Source organism: Orycteropus afer, unplaced genomic scaffold (genome assembly GCF_000298275.1).
Source record: "Orycteropus afer afer isolate SDZICR_OR568_19922 unplaced genomic scaffold, OryAfe1.0 scaffold00997, whole genome shotgun sequence".
NCBI classification, from domain to species: Eukaryota; Metazoa; Chordata; class Mammalia; order Tubulidentata; family Orycteropodidae; genus Orycteropus; species Orycteropus afer.
Genome location: NW_006922584.1, coordinates 370445 through 384953, shown reverse-complemented (window position 1 = coordinate 384953; position 14509 = coordinate 370445). Strand labels below are relative to the sequence as shown.

Below are 14509 nucleotides of genomic sequence, written 5' to 3'. Positions count from 1 at the left end.
TAGATTAATTAGACGTGGTGAAAATATACACTATGAAACATACACTGGTTCAACAGTTTTTATATATGCAGTCCAATGACAGAGGTTGCATACTTTACATTGTGTCACCATTTTCACTATGTTTAGCATTCTTTTGTCAATTTGATGTCATATAGATAACTCTTTAAAAGCACACCGTTCTAAAGGCAAACATCTTTATACATTGTGCTAAATTGTTTAGTTTAAGAATGACTTCATAGGATAGTTTTGGTCAAAGTTTTAAAAATTGTTTCCAGGCCATTAATAGGGGAGTGCAGCTAGTCTCAATGGATCCAGTAAGTCTGATTTCCATGAGGATTTGAAATTCTGTTCCCCATTTTTCTTCTTTTTGATCAGGGTCCATCTTTTGGGTCCTTACATGGCATACTTTTTTCTTTATTTTTTATTGTGATTGGGTTGGAAATTTACAGAGCACATTAGTTTCACATTCAACAATTTATATATGTTGTTTTGTGACTTAGTTGCAATCCCCTCAATGTATCAGCACTCTCCCCACTTCCTCCTCTGGTTCCCCATCCGTTTATTCCTCTCTTCTGCCCCTTCCAGGCTTCTGAGCTTTGCTCTTGGGCAAATGCTGCCTTCCTCATCTGGCATAGTTGATTGTTCCGAGGAACATGTTCCTCACGGGTGGAATTGTTCACCCTGTCGGCTGAAGGGATGGCTGAAAGGTCATCTCCAGGGGTGAGGTCAGCTTCAGCTTTGAAGGGTGTCTAAGGGTCATAGTCTTAGAGGTTCCACCAGTTTCTATCAGACCAGTTAAGTCTGGTCTTTTTTATGATTTTGAATCTTGTTCTACATTTCTCTCCTACTCTTTCTGGAACCCTGTATTGTGATCTGATCAGAGTGGTTGGTAGTGGTAGTTGGGCACCCTCTGGTTCTTCTGGTCTCAGGCTGCTAGAAGCTGTGGTTTGTAGAGTCCATTAAGTCTTTGGACCAGTTCTGTCCTTGAGTCTTTGATTTTCTTCACTCTTGGCAGGGAGAGAGCAACCACTGCATCCCAGAAGGATGCTTACAAGCTTTTAAGACCCCCGTTGTTACTCACCAAAGTAGGATGTAGAACATTGACTTTGTGGACTGTGTTGTGCCAGTTGACCTAGATGTCCCCAGACACTATGGTCCTAAGCCCTCAAACCCAGTGACTCAGTTCCTCAAGATACTTAGTTATGGCTAAGAAGTGTATGTATGGGAGCTCTGGTAGCATAGTGGCTAAGGCACTTGACTGCTAACCAGAAGGCTGGCGGTTCAAACCCACCAGCCACTCCTCGGAAGGAAGGTTGGGCAATCCTACTTCCGTAGTGATACTGCCTCAGAAACCCAAGGAGGGGTCGCTATGAGTCAGGGCTGACTTGATGGCACATAACAACAACAACAACAACAAAGAAGTGTATGTAACTTTGGCCCCTGTATGCTCTGCTACATACTTGGACATATTTGCTGCACATACAAATACATATGTAGAAATATCATCTCGCCATGGCATTTATTATTATTATTATTGTGATTTGGTGAGAGTTTACAGAGCAAATTCAATTCCTATACAGCAGTTCATATATTTTGTTTCATGACATTGATTGCAATTTCCTACAATGTAACAGCTCTCTTCCCACTTCCTCCCTGTAGTTTTACCTTTTCCTTGTGCCCTTCTGTGCATTCCTGTCCTCTGAGCTATCTCCCTGTGCAAACACTGCCCTTCTGTTCTCCCACAGAGTGTATCTACCTGAGTCAATGTTCACCCTATATGCCTGTCTATTTTTTGGGTGCAGCCACAGGAGTGAGTGCAGTTCCAGACCTGAAGGGGAACTAGGGGCCATAGTCTGGGGGTCTCACCAGGCTAGATCGGATCAGTAAACCTAATCTTTTTTTATGTTATGGGATACATTTTTAAAGAATGAATGACAATTCCTTGGATTTCTCAAAGTGTTTTACCACAAGGCCCTAGGAGTTGTTGGCCAAAATGATAACTATTCATTACTGTGGTTAGTCTTGTGGGGAGTAAGGGAAGTCAAAAACTGGGCATCCACAGAAGATGCCTGGTTTCTAGGTGTGGGGCACTCACATTTGTAAGATGCAGCTGCTGTCATTCAGCTAGCCTACCGAAAAGAAATCTCTAAGGCAGTGGTTCTCACATTTTAGTGCGCCTAATAATTATTTAAAATATAAATTCCTAAGAACAAGCCCCATAGATTCTGATTCAGAAACTCTGGGGTGTATGTAGCCCAGCTATCTGAATGTTTAGCAAACTCCTCAGGGGTTTCTAGTTTTACCTGCTGTAAAACTTTTACTTTTTGTTAATCTCACAGTTTTAACCTTGCTCAAGAGTCATAAAGTCATAATCTCTGGTTCTAGCTAAAGAGGTTAATAACAAGTAGCTGGAGCATAGTTGAAGTCTTAAAGCAAAAATAAAGTTGCCTAGCCTGCTAAAGGCCTTATATCCCCCAAATCCTTGTCTTTTAAAGGATAATATTGTATGAACAAAGGTATGTACATTGTTTTAATGTTAAAATGGTAACACTTTTTTTTTTTTTTAACCACCTATCCCCTAAAGAACCCAAACTGAATACCACTGCCATGAGTTGATTCTGCCTCACAGGGTTTCCAAGGCTGTAAATCTTTATGGAAACAGGCTGTTTGTCTCAAGGTTCTCCCACAGAGAAGGTGGTGGGTTGTGAACTGCAGACCTTTTAATTAGCAACCAACCAAATGCTTTAACCACCAGGCCAGCAGAGCTCCTAGAGAAAGAGAAAGCCCTTGAAAATACAGTACCTCAGCCTTGCAGCTGGATCATGGCACAGGTACCAAGACTGCACACAAAAAAAGTAACATAACTTTTGCAGCTGAATTTTATATAGCTAATATTTTTCAACTGATGGTGTAAGTACCCCAAGGGGGCTGTTAGAAGAATGCTTGAAATCTTTTATTTCACACAACAAGCACAGCTGTTGTTTGATGAAAGGCCCACCATGTAGGTCAGTCATTTTAAAGGCATTTCTATGGAAGTTTCTTATTTAGAAAACAGGAAATGGTAGGCAGGCCATCCCCCGGCCTACGAAAGAGATCTATTCCTATGTCTTTAAGAATTTATAGGTAAGTTGGAACGGGTACAGCTTCTCAGTAAGGTACAGCTTTACTTTGTTGTTATCTGCCGTCGAGTCGGACCCGACTCATAGTGATCCCTCCTTGGGTTTCTGAGGCAGTATCACTATAGAAGTAGATTGCTCCATCTTCCTTCCAAGGAGTGGCTGGTGGGTTTGAACTGCCAGCGTTCTGATTAGCAGTCAAGTGCTTTAGGCACTATGCTAGGAGAGCTCCTAGCTTTACTTTAGGGCAAGAAAAGGGTCAAAGGCTTTTGAATAACCTAAAAGCTGCAGGTGCAGCAAGTGAAGGTGACTGTGATGAAGAATTTGTTGAGAAATAGGGGTTTGGTCAGTCGTTCCAAAGTGAGGCAAATGTACCTAGCATTAAAGGGGCAATAGGAGTTGTCCATAGTCTGAGGGTCCTTCATAACCCTGGAGGCTGCCTGTGTTCAGATTGTCTTCGCCGCCTCTTGTACCCTCATCAGGCCCTTTGCATTCTCTTTTTTATGCTGATGGACCTGATTCCAGGAGTGGAAGAAAGTGGGAGTTGAGCAGCTGCGGCTTAGCACGGTAGACATGATCGGAGTCCCAACCTTGGCTAACCTGCAGAAAGGAGTCCAGTTTGTTCTCAAGTACCAGTCACTGGGCCAGTGTGTCTATGTGCACTGTAAGGCCGGGCGTTCCAGAAGTGCCACCATGGTGGCAGCGTATTTGATTCAGGTAGGAAATGTTTTTCTGGGCTGGCCCCATTCACAGCAGATTTCCAGAACTTTAGCGTGGTCTGTCAGTGGGCCTTGCCAAAAGGAGCTGTCCTCCTAGTTTCAGGCTGTTGGGAGGTGGTGTGGTATCATGGAAAGGCAGGCTGACCTCTAGCTGGCAGTATGACCTAGACAAAAGTGCTTCACCTCTCTGCTGCTGTTTCCTTAAATTAATTGTGCAACTTAAATGAGAATGTATGTCAAGCGCTGACCTCCGACAGGCATTCAAAACTTAGAGCTGTTGAAGACTGTCCAACATGAGCAAAAGGATAGAAGCACTTGTTACGTCACATAGCAGGAAGCCTAGTAGTGTAGGTAATAGTCCCGATCACTTAAGCTGTGTAGTACTCAGGTTTCTTCAAGTCTTTGAGAGTAAAGTTCTGGACATTAATTTCTAAAAGGGGATCTAAACTGGATTTTGCCTATCACATTATTATTGGCAGATGGCTTGCTTTTCAAAACCTCTGGGAGGGGCCCAAGCCCACTGCCATCAAGTCAATTCCTACTCAGTGACCCTTTAGGACAGAGTAGAACTGCCCCATAGGGTTTCCAATGCTGTCAATCTTTATGGAAGCAGACTGCCTCGTCTTTCTTTCATGGAACAGCTGGATTTGAACTGGGGACCTTTTGGTTTACAGCCTAATGCTTTAGCCACAGTGCTACTAAAGCTCCTTTTGGGAGGGCCACATGCCCTCTAGTCCATCATTCCCTATTGTTTTAACCTTTCCCAGCCTCATTTTCATTACCTGCCTGGCCTCTGTAGCATTTACTATTTCAGGTAGGTAGTTTAAGGGGAAATGTCAACAGCCTGACCTTGTTTGTATTCTGTGGATGGGTGAGTGTGTGGTATGGCCAACAGGAAGGCATTGTTATAAGGACTCTGTGCTGGAAACAGGGTTCGAGACTTTTTGGACCAAATGGGAATTGAATCAGTAGACTAGAAGTCTGTAACTTTTTCGTTCTATTGATTTCTTCTAAACCATCGAGTATCCTTGGGACACAAAGATGACCCTCCTGATTAAATAAGAACAAGTTTGTAGCCATGGTGACAAGTTGCATAAAAACACCTGTATACTCTTTCTTGGAAACTCTTATAAACCAACAGCCCAGTCCAGAGAGGAAACTGAGTAGGCCTAGGTGGGCTTCAGTTTAGGATCTCAGCTTTGTGTGTTCAACCTTCTTCTTCCAGGCCGTGGCAGAGCAAGAACTGGCTTCTCCACCCAGCCCATTGCATAGCATCGTTGAACTACGGGGCATAGATTTAGACTCTCAAGAAAATGGACTTTTTAAAAAATGAAATTCTGGGAGCCCTTTAGCACCTACACATAAGTCAGCTCATAGGTCAAGGGCACCTTAACACCTACTGCTTTCTCTGATTTCCAAACCCTGTCCTTCAGGTGCACAACTGGAGTCCAGAAGAGGCTGTACGATTCATCACCAACATCCGGTCACACATCCATGTTAGACCTGGCCAGTTAGAAGTTCTCAAAGAGTTTTACAAGATTACTGCAGGGGCAGCAAAGGATGAGACTGGTCATACATCAAAGACATGAAGAATGCAGATTAGGAAGAACTCAAGACAACCCTACTTGCTGAAGAATAAAAAAGTTTAACAGGACCAAAGGGGCATAAACCCAGACTTGACATACCAGAAATGTGCTAAGTAATGGATAATTTTGCTTCCTTTGTCTTCATTTTCCTGAAGTAACTGTTTAATGGCTAGAGAGATAATGGCATGGTCGCTATTCACAGGGTAAGGAACATGGGCCAAGAAACATGGGCCAGTGATAGGGGTGTCTTATTTTTGTGAACAGGGTCAAAGAAATAATAATTTCAACAAAAATCTACCATGTACCTAGTGTTGTGCCTAATGATACTTATAGCACCGTAACTCAGAGACAATTGACACTAGGCAAGTGAGGAGAGACACTCAGTCCTGCCTCACTGCCACTCTCAGGACCCTGATCTTCACTGGCCTCGTGGGGCTCTTCTCACGCTTTTGGAGCAGTGATCTTTTAAGTAGAAAACAAGTATGGTATGAAATCAGTATTGCTGACTTGGACATGTGTCAGTGTATAATTCATTTCCCTTAAAGTCACCCCTTCAGAATTTAACACAGACACGCGTATCCCTTCCAAAACTTTTATTTGTATGAACAGTTCTTGGCTCTTAACTTACAGCTTTTAAAAGAGCACAGACTTTATATATAGAGAGTTTGAAAAAAGCAATTTCTGCTATTAATCAGAAATAATCCTTTCTACTTCTTTCTGGCTTATACCTCACACAGGAATGGAGTAAGCCAAAATTAAAACCAAAGTATACACTTTCTGACAGACAGACGAGAAAGCAATAGAAGGAATGTCCATAGAAGGAATGTCCGGGGAGTCGACTCTTGCTGGTGAAATACACCTTCAGCTTAGTCCATTCTCCCAAACAAAGCCTGAAGGACAACTCTTAACATATAATTACTTGTGAAACAAAAGGTCATCAACTGGCCACAGCAGGGTACATAGATAAAAGGATCTGGGCATCTGCCTGTGTCTTGGGACAGAGTTGCTTCTATTTAACACTGATCAGGTAAGGAGGGGAGGCTAAGGTCTGGGAAGAGGCTTGCTCTAAGCAGTCTGGATGCGGGCACAGGGAAGGGCAGCAAACAGGGTGGCCTGTTCTCGCTCAGGCAGCCAGCTGAGCAGCAGCAGTCTGAAGGGCCCCAAACAAAACCATGACAGGTTCAGGGACGGGCTGAGGTGCTGCCTTTCCTATTATGTGCCAAAAAATAACACAATACTCTGAAGTGGGGCCTAGGGACTTTAAGTTTGGATGGGTGGGTGCTGAAAAAGAGGAGGGCACAGGAGTCAGTTGCTCTCCCTCCCCTCCCCCACAGCCTCAGGCCAACACAAACTGCAAATTGGTTAGCAGCACCTTAATGCCCCTGGTGACTGTGACAGCTGAAGTGGCAGGGTCAAGCTTATAGGTGTTGGCATCCCCCTTTTTATACCGGTCCCGGAAGACATAGATGCTCCCGTTACAGCTGGCGATCTTCCACAGAGATGGGGCAGAGCTCCAGGCCTCGGGAAGGCAAAGCCGGGTGAAGCTGTCTAGCAAGGGATTGTAGCACACCAGGGAGTCCCCTTCAGCCACGATGAACACCAGATCCTTATGCACGGCTGCATGCATGCGGCCTGCGAAGGGCAGCACATAGGGCTTCACGTGACACTTGTCTGTCTCTGTGTCAAAGCACTGGATGAGTCGGGACGGTTTGGTGAAGAAATCCAGGTCATTCTCCTCCCCCCCTAGTAAGTAGATGATCCCGTTGAGGTTGGCACCAGCTGCCCCTGACACAGCCACCTCGAGCTGGGTTGTCTCTGTCCAGACGTTGTCACCTACCCGGTAGTAGATCACTGCGTTGGACAGGGTATCCTGCAGTGTCTTGCCACCCAGCGAGTATATGGCATCTTTCCCAGGCACAGACACCAGAGTGTGCTGGAGCCGGTCTCGAGGCAAAGGTGCACACCACTCCCAGTCAACAGTGGCATTGTTGCACTTCCACATGCGCCGCGGGATGGAGCCTCCCACCACATAGAGGTCTCCGCCGTGCTTGCAGGCTGCAGTGATCTGGTGGCACAAGCTGTTTTGGCCACTTACACTGATGGAGTCATCTTCTGCACAGTGCAAGGACACAGCCAACGAATGAGTACGAGACGACTCTTTCCCAATCAGGTAAATGTGCACGTTCTCGCCAATCTCCTGTCGACAAAATCAAAATTAGATGTTCTAGGCTAAGGCTGAGCTGGGATGCACATCCTTGAAAGACCTGGACCACACACTTGTATTCTGCTCTAACCTACTCCTCTCTAGTTACTGTGTGTCAACCCGACTCTCCTCCAGTCACATTTGCATTCACGCTGGGGCTGAGAACATTGGATTTATTCCTGCAGTTTTTTTTCTTTAAAAAAAAGAAAAAAGCTGGTACTTCAGACCAGGGCTTTGAACCAGTTCATTCTAATCCAATCCTCTGCTGAGAATTTGTATTTCCACTCCAGTTATAGAGTCAGCACCTACATTTTAACAAGATGCCCAGATTATTATAAGATCATCTGTTTGTCTGGAGGCTTATTTTTTTTAAGAATCATTTGTGGATCTTGTTAAAATGTAAATTCTGATTCAGTCAATCTGAGGTGAAAATGCAAATTCTCAACAGGGGGTTGAACCAGAATAAAGTGGTTCAAAGCCCTGCTTCAGAAAACAAACAGCCTTTGGATTTCTGAGGTGGTAAATCTTCATAGAAGTAGATTGTCCCATCTTCCTTACACAGAGTGGCTGGTGGGTTTGAACCACCAACCTTCTGGTTAGCAGTGAAATGCCTTAGGCACTGCACCACCAAAGCTCCTTTGCTTCAGACTAAGGACTGTTAATGCAGTGATGAAAGTAGTTTTCTCAAGGAGCTTTGAAGCCCAGAGGTTGGTGGCTTCTGGGCTAATAAATCTCCTCAGCACACAACATCAAACCAGACATGACATTACTCTACCAGCTATCAAAGAAGAGGCCAGGCTGGAATGTACAAAGACTACAAGGTCAGTTGCCTTACCTTCAAACTAGTCCTGAGTGACTCTGCAAAAGCCTCCCTTTCCTCTTTGTTAAAATCAATCCAGGCTTCTATTGCCTCTGTTGGACGCTGGGAACACGGAACTCCATCTGTAGGAATCAGGACAGGTATGGTTAATAACAATCCAAGAAGAAACACACATATATGTCAATGTTATTTGTAATTTACTTAGATACACATACTATTTCTACTTCGTGTAACATATATATAATACCTTTTATTTATATATTACATGAAAGAATGTAAAATGAAAAAGTGAATCTGAAATTGCTTTGTTTTTTCTTTTAATAATGGATGGCCTGATATTCTCCCATTTTCCATGGAAGCAACTTACTAGGCTGCAGAACTTACAACTAAGTATGGCTGTAGGTCAGGATTTTTACCTAAAGTTGGCCCATCGCTATAAAAGTTTATTTCAATATCTTGACTCACTCTCAGTCTACTTGGGTAACTAGTGCCACAGGTACCTGCAAAGTACAGGACAGATAAGAACCTTTATGCACAGGAAAAACTAGATTGTAAAAAAAAAATAGCTCCTTACTGCCTTCTGTGGGTTGGTGCTGCTGCTTTTATTGTTCTGACTTCTTCCTCTGGAAGGAACACTCATCTCTGATAGCACTACACTGAATCTCAACTCAACCTCTCTCAGCAGGGATCTAAAGTCCTACCAGGACACCTGAGAATTCCGTTCTCTAGAACTAGAATAGTGTCTGATCATATCCAAGTAGGTGGGTATGAGTACCCTCTCCCTCAACTTACCAGAGATGATATCAGTGAGTAGATGGTGGGACAAGTGGAGAAATTCCTCTGTGCCTTGCAGCTGGGCCAGGTGGGTCTTGGCACAGTGCTTGGCAGCAGTGTAGAGCTCAGGATCACTGTGTCGATCTGCCAGCCACATCACCTGAAGGCAGTTTCCCACTTGCACTGTGCGGGCCAAAAACCGAGAACATTCCTCAAAGAGAGATGTCAACTGATACATGTCTGACACCTCATAAATTTCCTGCAGTTCATCAGCTCGGAGTTTCACAGTCCCATGGTAGATATAATCCACCAGGAGCTGGAAAACAGACTCGCTGACATCCTGCAGCACAATCACCCGGTTGTGGGCCTCCTTCAGGTTGGAAGTGAACATGGACCGGAAGAAGCAGCTCTGAGCTGAGAGGACCAGCCGGTGGAGCTGAAACTCTCTGCCCTCCACTGAAATGGTGACGTCAGCAAAGAGCTCCTCCTCCAGACACAGTTTCATAATACCCTGAGCCACTCGGCCTGAGTGTGACCGATCTTTGAAAGTGTAGTTCACAAAGTAGTTCTCATCCATGGACGCTCCAGGCTCCTCTGGTGATTCCATGGTGGCTGACTTCTCTCGCTGCCAGCTGTCTGCAAAGCAATACCACCCTGAGTAACTTAGGGATTCCACACCCATCATCTGTGAGTTCAACTGTCCATCTCAGGGAAGGAGGGAGAAGGCAGAAGGGAAAAGCCAGAGCAAAGTGGGGCTAGCTTGGCCTTAGTGTTGATTCTGCCAATGAAGTCGGGGAACTTCCTTCAACCAAAACTGGGTTCGTGCCATCCCAACCCCAATGAAATAAAAAAAGTTCCTACTCTTGGTGTTCCCTCAGAAAATACGAAGCATTCCTTTCACTGAAGTAACAAAAGGCTTGGGCTTTAGGTAAACACATAAAAGCAAAGAAAGGAAGCCTATGGCCTTACTAACCAAATATCTATCGGCAGAATACTAGTGCGGCTCGAGGGCAGCGGAATCAGACAAAAAAGACTACCACATCCTTGTGGCCAGGGCCTCTCCTCCTCCTCCGTGGAAAGTCCAGCTCCTTCACTAAGACGCTTAGCTTGCAACATCTAGCAGCCCCCCACTTTCCCTCTTCTGAGCTGCTATCCTTCGGCTTCTCCGCTCCCCCTGATGACTTCTCAAGGCTCCGTCCCAGAACTCGAGATAGAGCCCAGCCATCCCCCGGCCGGGGTACGAGGAGACCCACTGCCCACTAGTGTCCGGGCTCCACCTGGAATCGCCTGGGAAACGGTCGCCAGGGAAACCGTTCTTCCCCTTCCCGCCTGCCCAGTTCCGAAGCTTAGCTGGAGAAGTGGGGGGAGGGGAGCGGAACGTAGAACGCAGAATCCCTGCTTCTTTTCCCTCCTCTCACCCGTTTGGTTCTTTAGGGACCTCCGTTTATCTCCAACCTGCGCCATATCGAGCTAGCACTGAGTTTACCTCACCGTTTCCCCACCTGCTCGTTTCGCCTTCTCACCTGCGTTCCCTCCTTTCATCCCGGAGGCCGAAACCCGGAACCTCTGCTTCCGGCCCTCTGCGTCCGCCCGGAAGAACATCCGCTACACACTTCCGCTTCCGGCCCTTGCCCTTGGGGCTCCGTCTCCTGTCGGCTTTTCTTTGACTGCTGAGTCTGCATCCGGGGAACATGGCAGCGGCGAGGGGCTGGTGGCGGGGGCTCGTGGGAGCCGCGGCACTGGCCCGGGGTGAGCAGGGGACATCCGGCTGAAACCGGGGGTAGGAACAGCGGTTCGCTCGGTGTAAGGAGCACCTCAGGCCTCATCCCGCGCCTCTATGCCTTTATTTCCCTGTGCAGGGGCCAGGCGACCCTCGGCGCTGTTGGTGCCTGTCAGGAGGGAGAGCGCTTTGGCCGACACGCGCCGTGAGTATGTGCGGGCTGCGCTCGTCTCTAGACAGCTGGCGGGGACCCCTTCATTCACTTGGTTCGGGATGCCCTTCCCTGCGTTCTCCCGGCAAATAACTGCTTGTCCTTGGAGACTCGACTGCAGTGATCTTCCGTCTGCAGGCAGAATCGGGTCCTCCCTGCGCTCTCAGGCCTCTCTGTCATGGCCCTGATTGCTTCTGGTCCGTTTCCACGACTCCGCTTTCCACTGAATAAGCTTTCAGCCCTTTGAGAATAGGAAACCCTACCTTTGGGCCCTAGCGCCCGGTAACAGTTGTTCACCTTGAGCGCCTGCGGTGTGTCAGCCACCTTGCTAAGTGCCTTAATGCATTATCTTACATAACTTTCACAATAACTTTATGAGATAGATGACGTTGTTGTTATGTGCCGTCGAGTCGGACCGACTCATAGAGACCCTTGGGTTTCCTAGGCAGTATCACTACGGAAGTAGATTGCCCCATCTTCCTTCCGAGGAGTGACTGTTGGGTTTGAACCGCCAGCCTTCTGATTAGCAGTCAAGTGCCTTAGGCTACCAGAGCTCCCATAGATGAAGTTAGGATCCACATATTCAACAGGTCAGGCAGGATATAGTCCAAAGAAGTAACTTGTCCAAGTCATAGAACTAGTGAAGAAGCTGGTATTGGAACCCAAGTTGGCCTTGGTCCAAGACCAGTGAATGCTTCACTGTGGCACTGCGGCCTGTGGTGTGTGGGTGCTCGGTGATGTAAGGTTGCTTGAATGAGTGTGTAGAGATAACATGTTACAGATCAACATAAGCTGACTGAGTCAGGAGAGCTGGCATTTCTCCTTTACGGGCCCTTACGGGCTTTAGTTTCCTCATTAATAACAAAAAGTGGTTTCAACTAGATAATCTTTGAAGGCTCTTCAGTCATGACTTTCTGACTTGAGAACCAACTATGAACCAAGTGTAAGGAGACAGAATGGAAAGTTCTGGTTCCCATCCTTCAGAAGCATGTAGTCTGGTAGGAGAGCTAGGACGTATGCTGCTTTAGTACAGACACAGGCAGTGTGAAGGAAGAATCACCAGAGTAGTTCAGACCAGGGACGAATGGCCCAGGTGCAGTAATAAAGGTGTCTTTGCAGCAGCTGTATTTGAGCAGTTGTTTTTTCCTGAGGCTTAAGACTTCCCCCATCCTCACCTCATTCCTTTCGCAGGGTTCTGCAGAAAGCCCTAGAGACTGAATTCAGGGCTGACTGATGTTATCTTTATTCTTCTGCTAAACATGCCTTTTCCTTCTAGCCACTGTCAGACCACGGAATGATGTGGCCCACAAGCAGCTCTCAGCTTTTGGAGAGTATGTGGCTGAAATCCTGCCCAAATATGTCCAACAAGTCCAGGTAATATTTGCTACTATTATTTGAGTCTGGATCAAGAAAAGGTCCCAGAGTGGCACAAACAACTACTAAGCTAAATGTTGGTGGTCTGCACTCACTCAGTGGTGCTGCGGAAGAAAGCCCTGGTGATCAGCTTCTATAAAGATTATCATCAAGAAAACCCTGTAACACATGTGGTCACCATGAGTCTGAATTGACTTGATGACACCAGGTTTCATTTTGGTTTTTGGATTAAGAAAGTACCACCTTCTCAGGGCATGTGGTTTCAAAGAAACCATGTACTCCAACCATCCCAAATCTGGGCTTACCCCAGGTGATTCCAGTTGAGACTAGCTGCTCCCTTGGGAACTCTTAGTCCCTTCTTCTCACCCTGTTCCATGCTTGCAGGTATCCTGCTTCAATGAATTAGAGATCTGTATTCATCCTGATGGAGTCATCCCAGTGCTGACTTTCCTCAGGGATCACACCAACGCACAGTTCAGATCCTTGGCTGACTTAACGGCAGTGGATGTCCCCACTCGCCAAAATCGTTTTGAGGTCAGTTGGAGAGTTTGAGAAGATCTGGAGAGTAAGGGGAGGGAAAGGGGACAGAACAGTTTCAGGGTGATAACTGCCTGTGAGGGTCACAGCCACCTTAGTTTCAGTAGGTTCTCAGTATGTTTAGCTATTAATATTTACTGCTTATCTACTGTTTTCCAGACCCTGGGCATCACGAAAGAAGTAACAAGTATCTGTCCTCCCGGAGTCCCCCTACCTTAGTGAGAAGGACACATAAAACAGATTATTATACAATACGTGGGATGGTAGAAGGATGCAGTAAGAGCATGGGAGGGACACACAGCCTTGTCTATGAGACTTCTTGGAAGAGAGAGGAGAAAGAATGTTTGTGTTGAATTTTGTGGATAACCAGGAATCCAGCAATTAGACCAGTGAGGGTGAGGTGGAACAGGATCAGGGGAACAACCCAGACAAAGCCATTAGCATTAGCTAACACAGGCATGCTGAGAGCTACAGCTGTGGCCTAGGACTTTGGAAGTATAGGCAGTCCCCAGTTTACTAAAGAAACCAGTTCCTAAGTGTGTCTTTAACATGAATTGGTAGGTAAGTTGCAACAGGTGCATACATTTCTTACTTAGCCTTACTTTAGTGCAAGAAAAGGCTTGACAAATGATGGGCCTATAAGGTGGCACAGTAATATTAGGAGGGTATGCACTCATTAGAATAGTCAAACATGAGATTAAAGGAACAGCATTTGCCCAGGAATAGAGCTAGGACGGGGGGGGGGGCGGATGGGAAAGAAGGAAGAGGGGAAGAAGTGGGAAGAATACCTTACAGTGTGGGGATTGCAGTAAATGTCCCAAAGCAGAATGTATATGGATTTCTGAATGGAAAACTAATTTGCTCTGTAAAGTTTCACTCAAATCATAATTAAAAAAAAAAAAAGACTGGAAACTTTTTTATTGATTTAAAAGCTGCATGTGCAGCAAGTGAAGGTGACTGATGAATTTCTTGCAAGGACGGATTGGTTCAGTTGTTTCAAAGTGAGGGCACATTTACATAACATTAAAGGGCAAGTAGGAGTTATCTGTAAGCTGGATGTTTGTAACCCAGGGACTTCCTGTAATTGTAAATAAAGCAGCATCTTTTTTTCTTTTTTGTGTGTGATTTGGAGCAAATTCATTTCCCATACAGTTCACATACATTTTGTTTCATGATACTGACTGTAACTTCCCACAGTGTAACTGCTCTCTTCCCACTTCCTCCCCATAGTTACCTCTTCCCTGTGTCCTTCCCTCCCATGCCCTCCTGCCCCCTGAGTTGTCTCCCTGGGCATACACAGCCCTTCTAGTCTCCCATGATTGATCCCTCCAAGGAGTATATCTACCTAATGTAAATGTTCAGCTCATATGCCTGTCTTTTGGTTGGCTGTAAGCCACAGGAGTGGGTTCAATTCCAGACCTGAAAGGCAGCTAGGGGCCATAGTCTCAG

At 46.0% G+C, this 14509-nt stretch overlaps 3 protein-coding genes across 3 annotated transcripts in view; 2 read left to right on the top strand and 1 right to left on the bottom strand.

Annotated features, from left to right (window-relative positions):
- The first annotated feature begins 2822 nt into the window (after window positions 1-2822).
- PTPMT1 (protein tyrosine phosphatase mitochondrial 1) lies at window positions 2823-5424 on the top strand. The gene is made up of 3 exons (XM_007958512.1): window positions 2823-2831; window positions 3642-3833; window positions 5269-5424. The coding sequence occupies exons 1-3, from the start codon at window positions 2823-2825 to the stop codon at window positions 5422-5424; spliced, it is 357 nt and encodes a 118-aa protein (XP_007956703.1).
- Window positions 5425-6757: 1333 nt separating this feature from the next.
- Window positions 6758-10682, bottom strand: KBTBD4 (kelch repeat and BTB domain containing 4). The gene is made up of 4 exons (XM_007958507.2): window positions 10637-10682; window positions 9237-9854; window positions 8460-8566; window positions 6758-7618 (listed from the first exon to the last, which is right to left on the bottom strand). The coding sequence occupies exons 1-4, from the start codon at window positions 10680-10682 to the stop codon at window positions 6758-6760; spliced, it is 1632 nt and encodes a 543-aa protein (XP_007956698.1).
- A 227-nt stretch (window positions 10683-10909) lies between these two features.
- The window catches only part of NDUFS3 (NADH:ubiquinone oxidoreductase core subunit S3), a 6623-nt gene continuing 3023 nt past the window's right edge, over window positions 10910-14509 (top strand). The window contains exons 1-4 of the mRNA XM_007958505.2: window positions 10910-10967; window positions 11078-11143; window positions 12426-12523; window positions 12908-13057. Coding sequence (XP_007956696.1) covers window positions 10910-10967; window positions 11078-11143; window positions 12426-12523; window positions 12908-13057 — 372 coding nt within the window. The remainder of the gene's footprint in view (window positions 10968-11077; window positions 11144-12425; window positions 12524-12907; window positions 13058-14509) is intronic.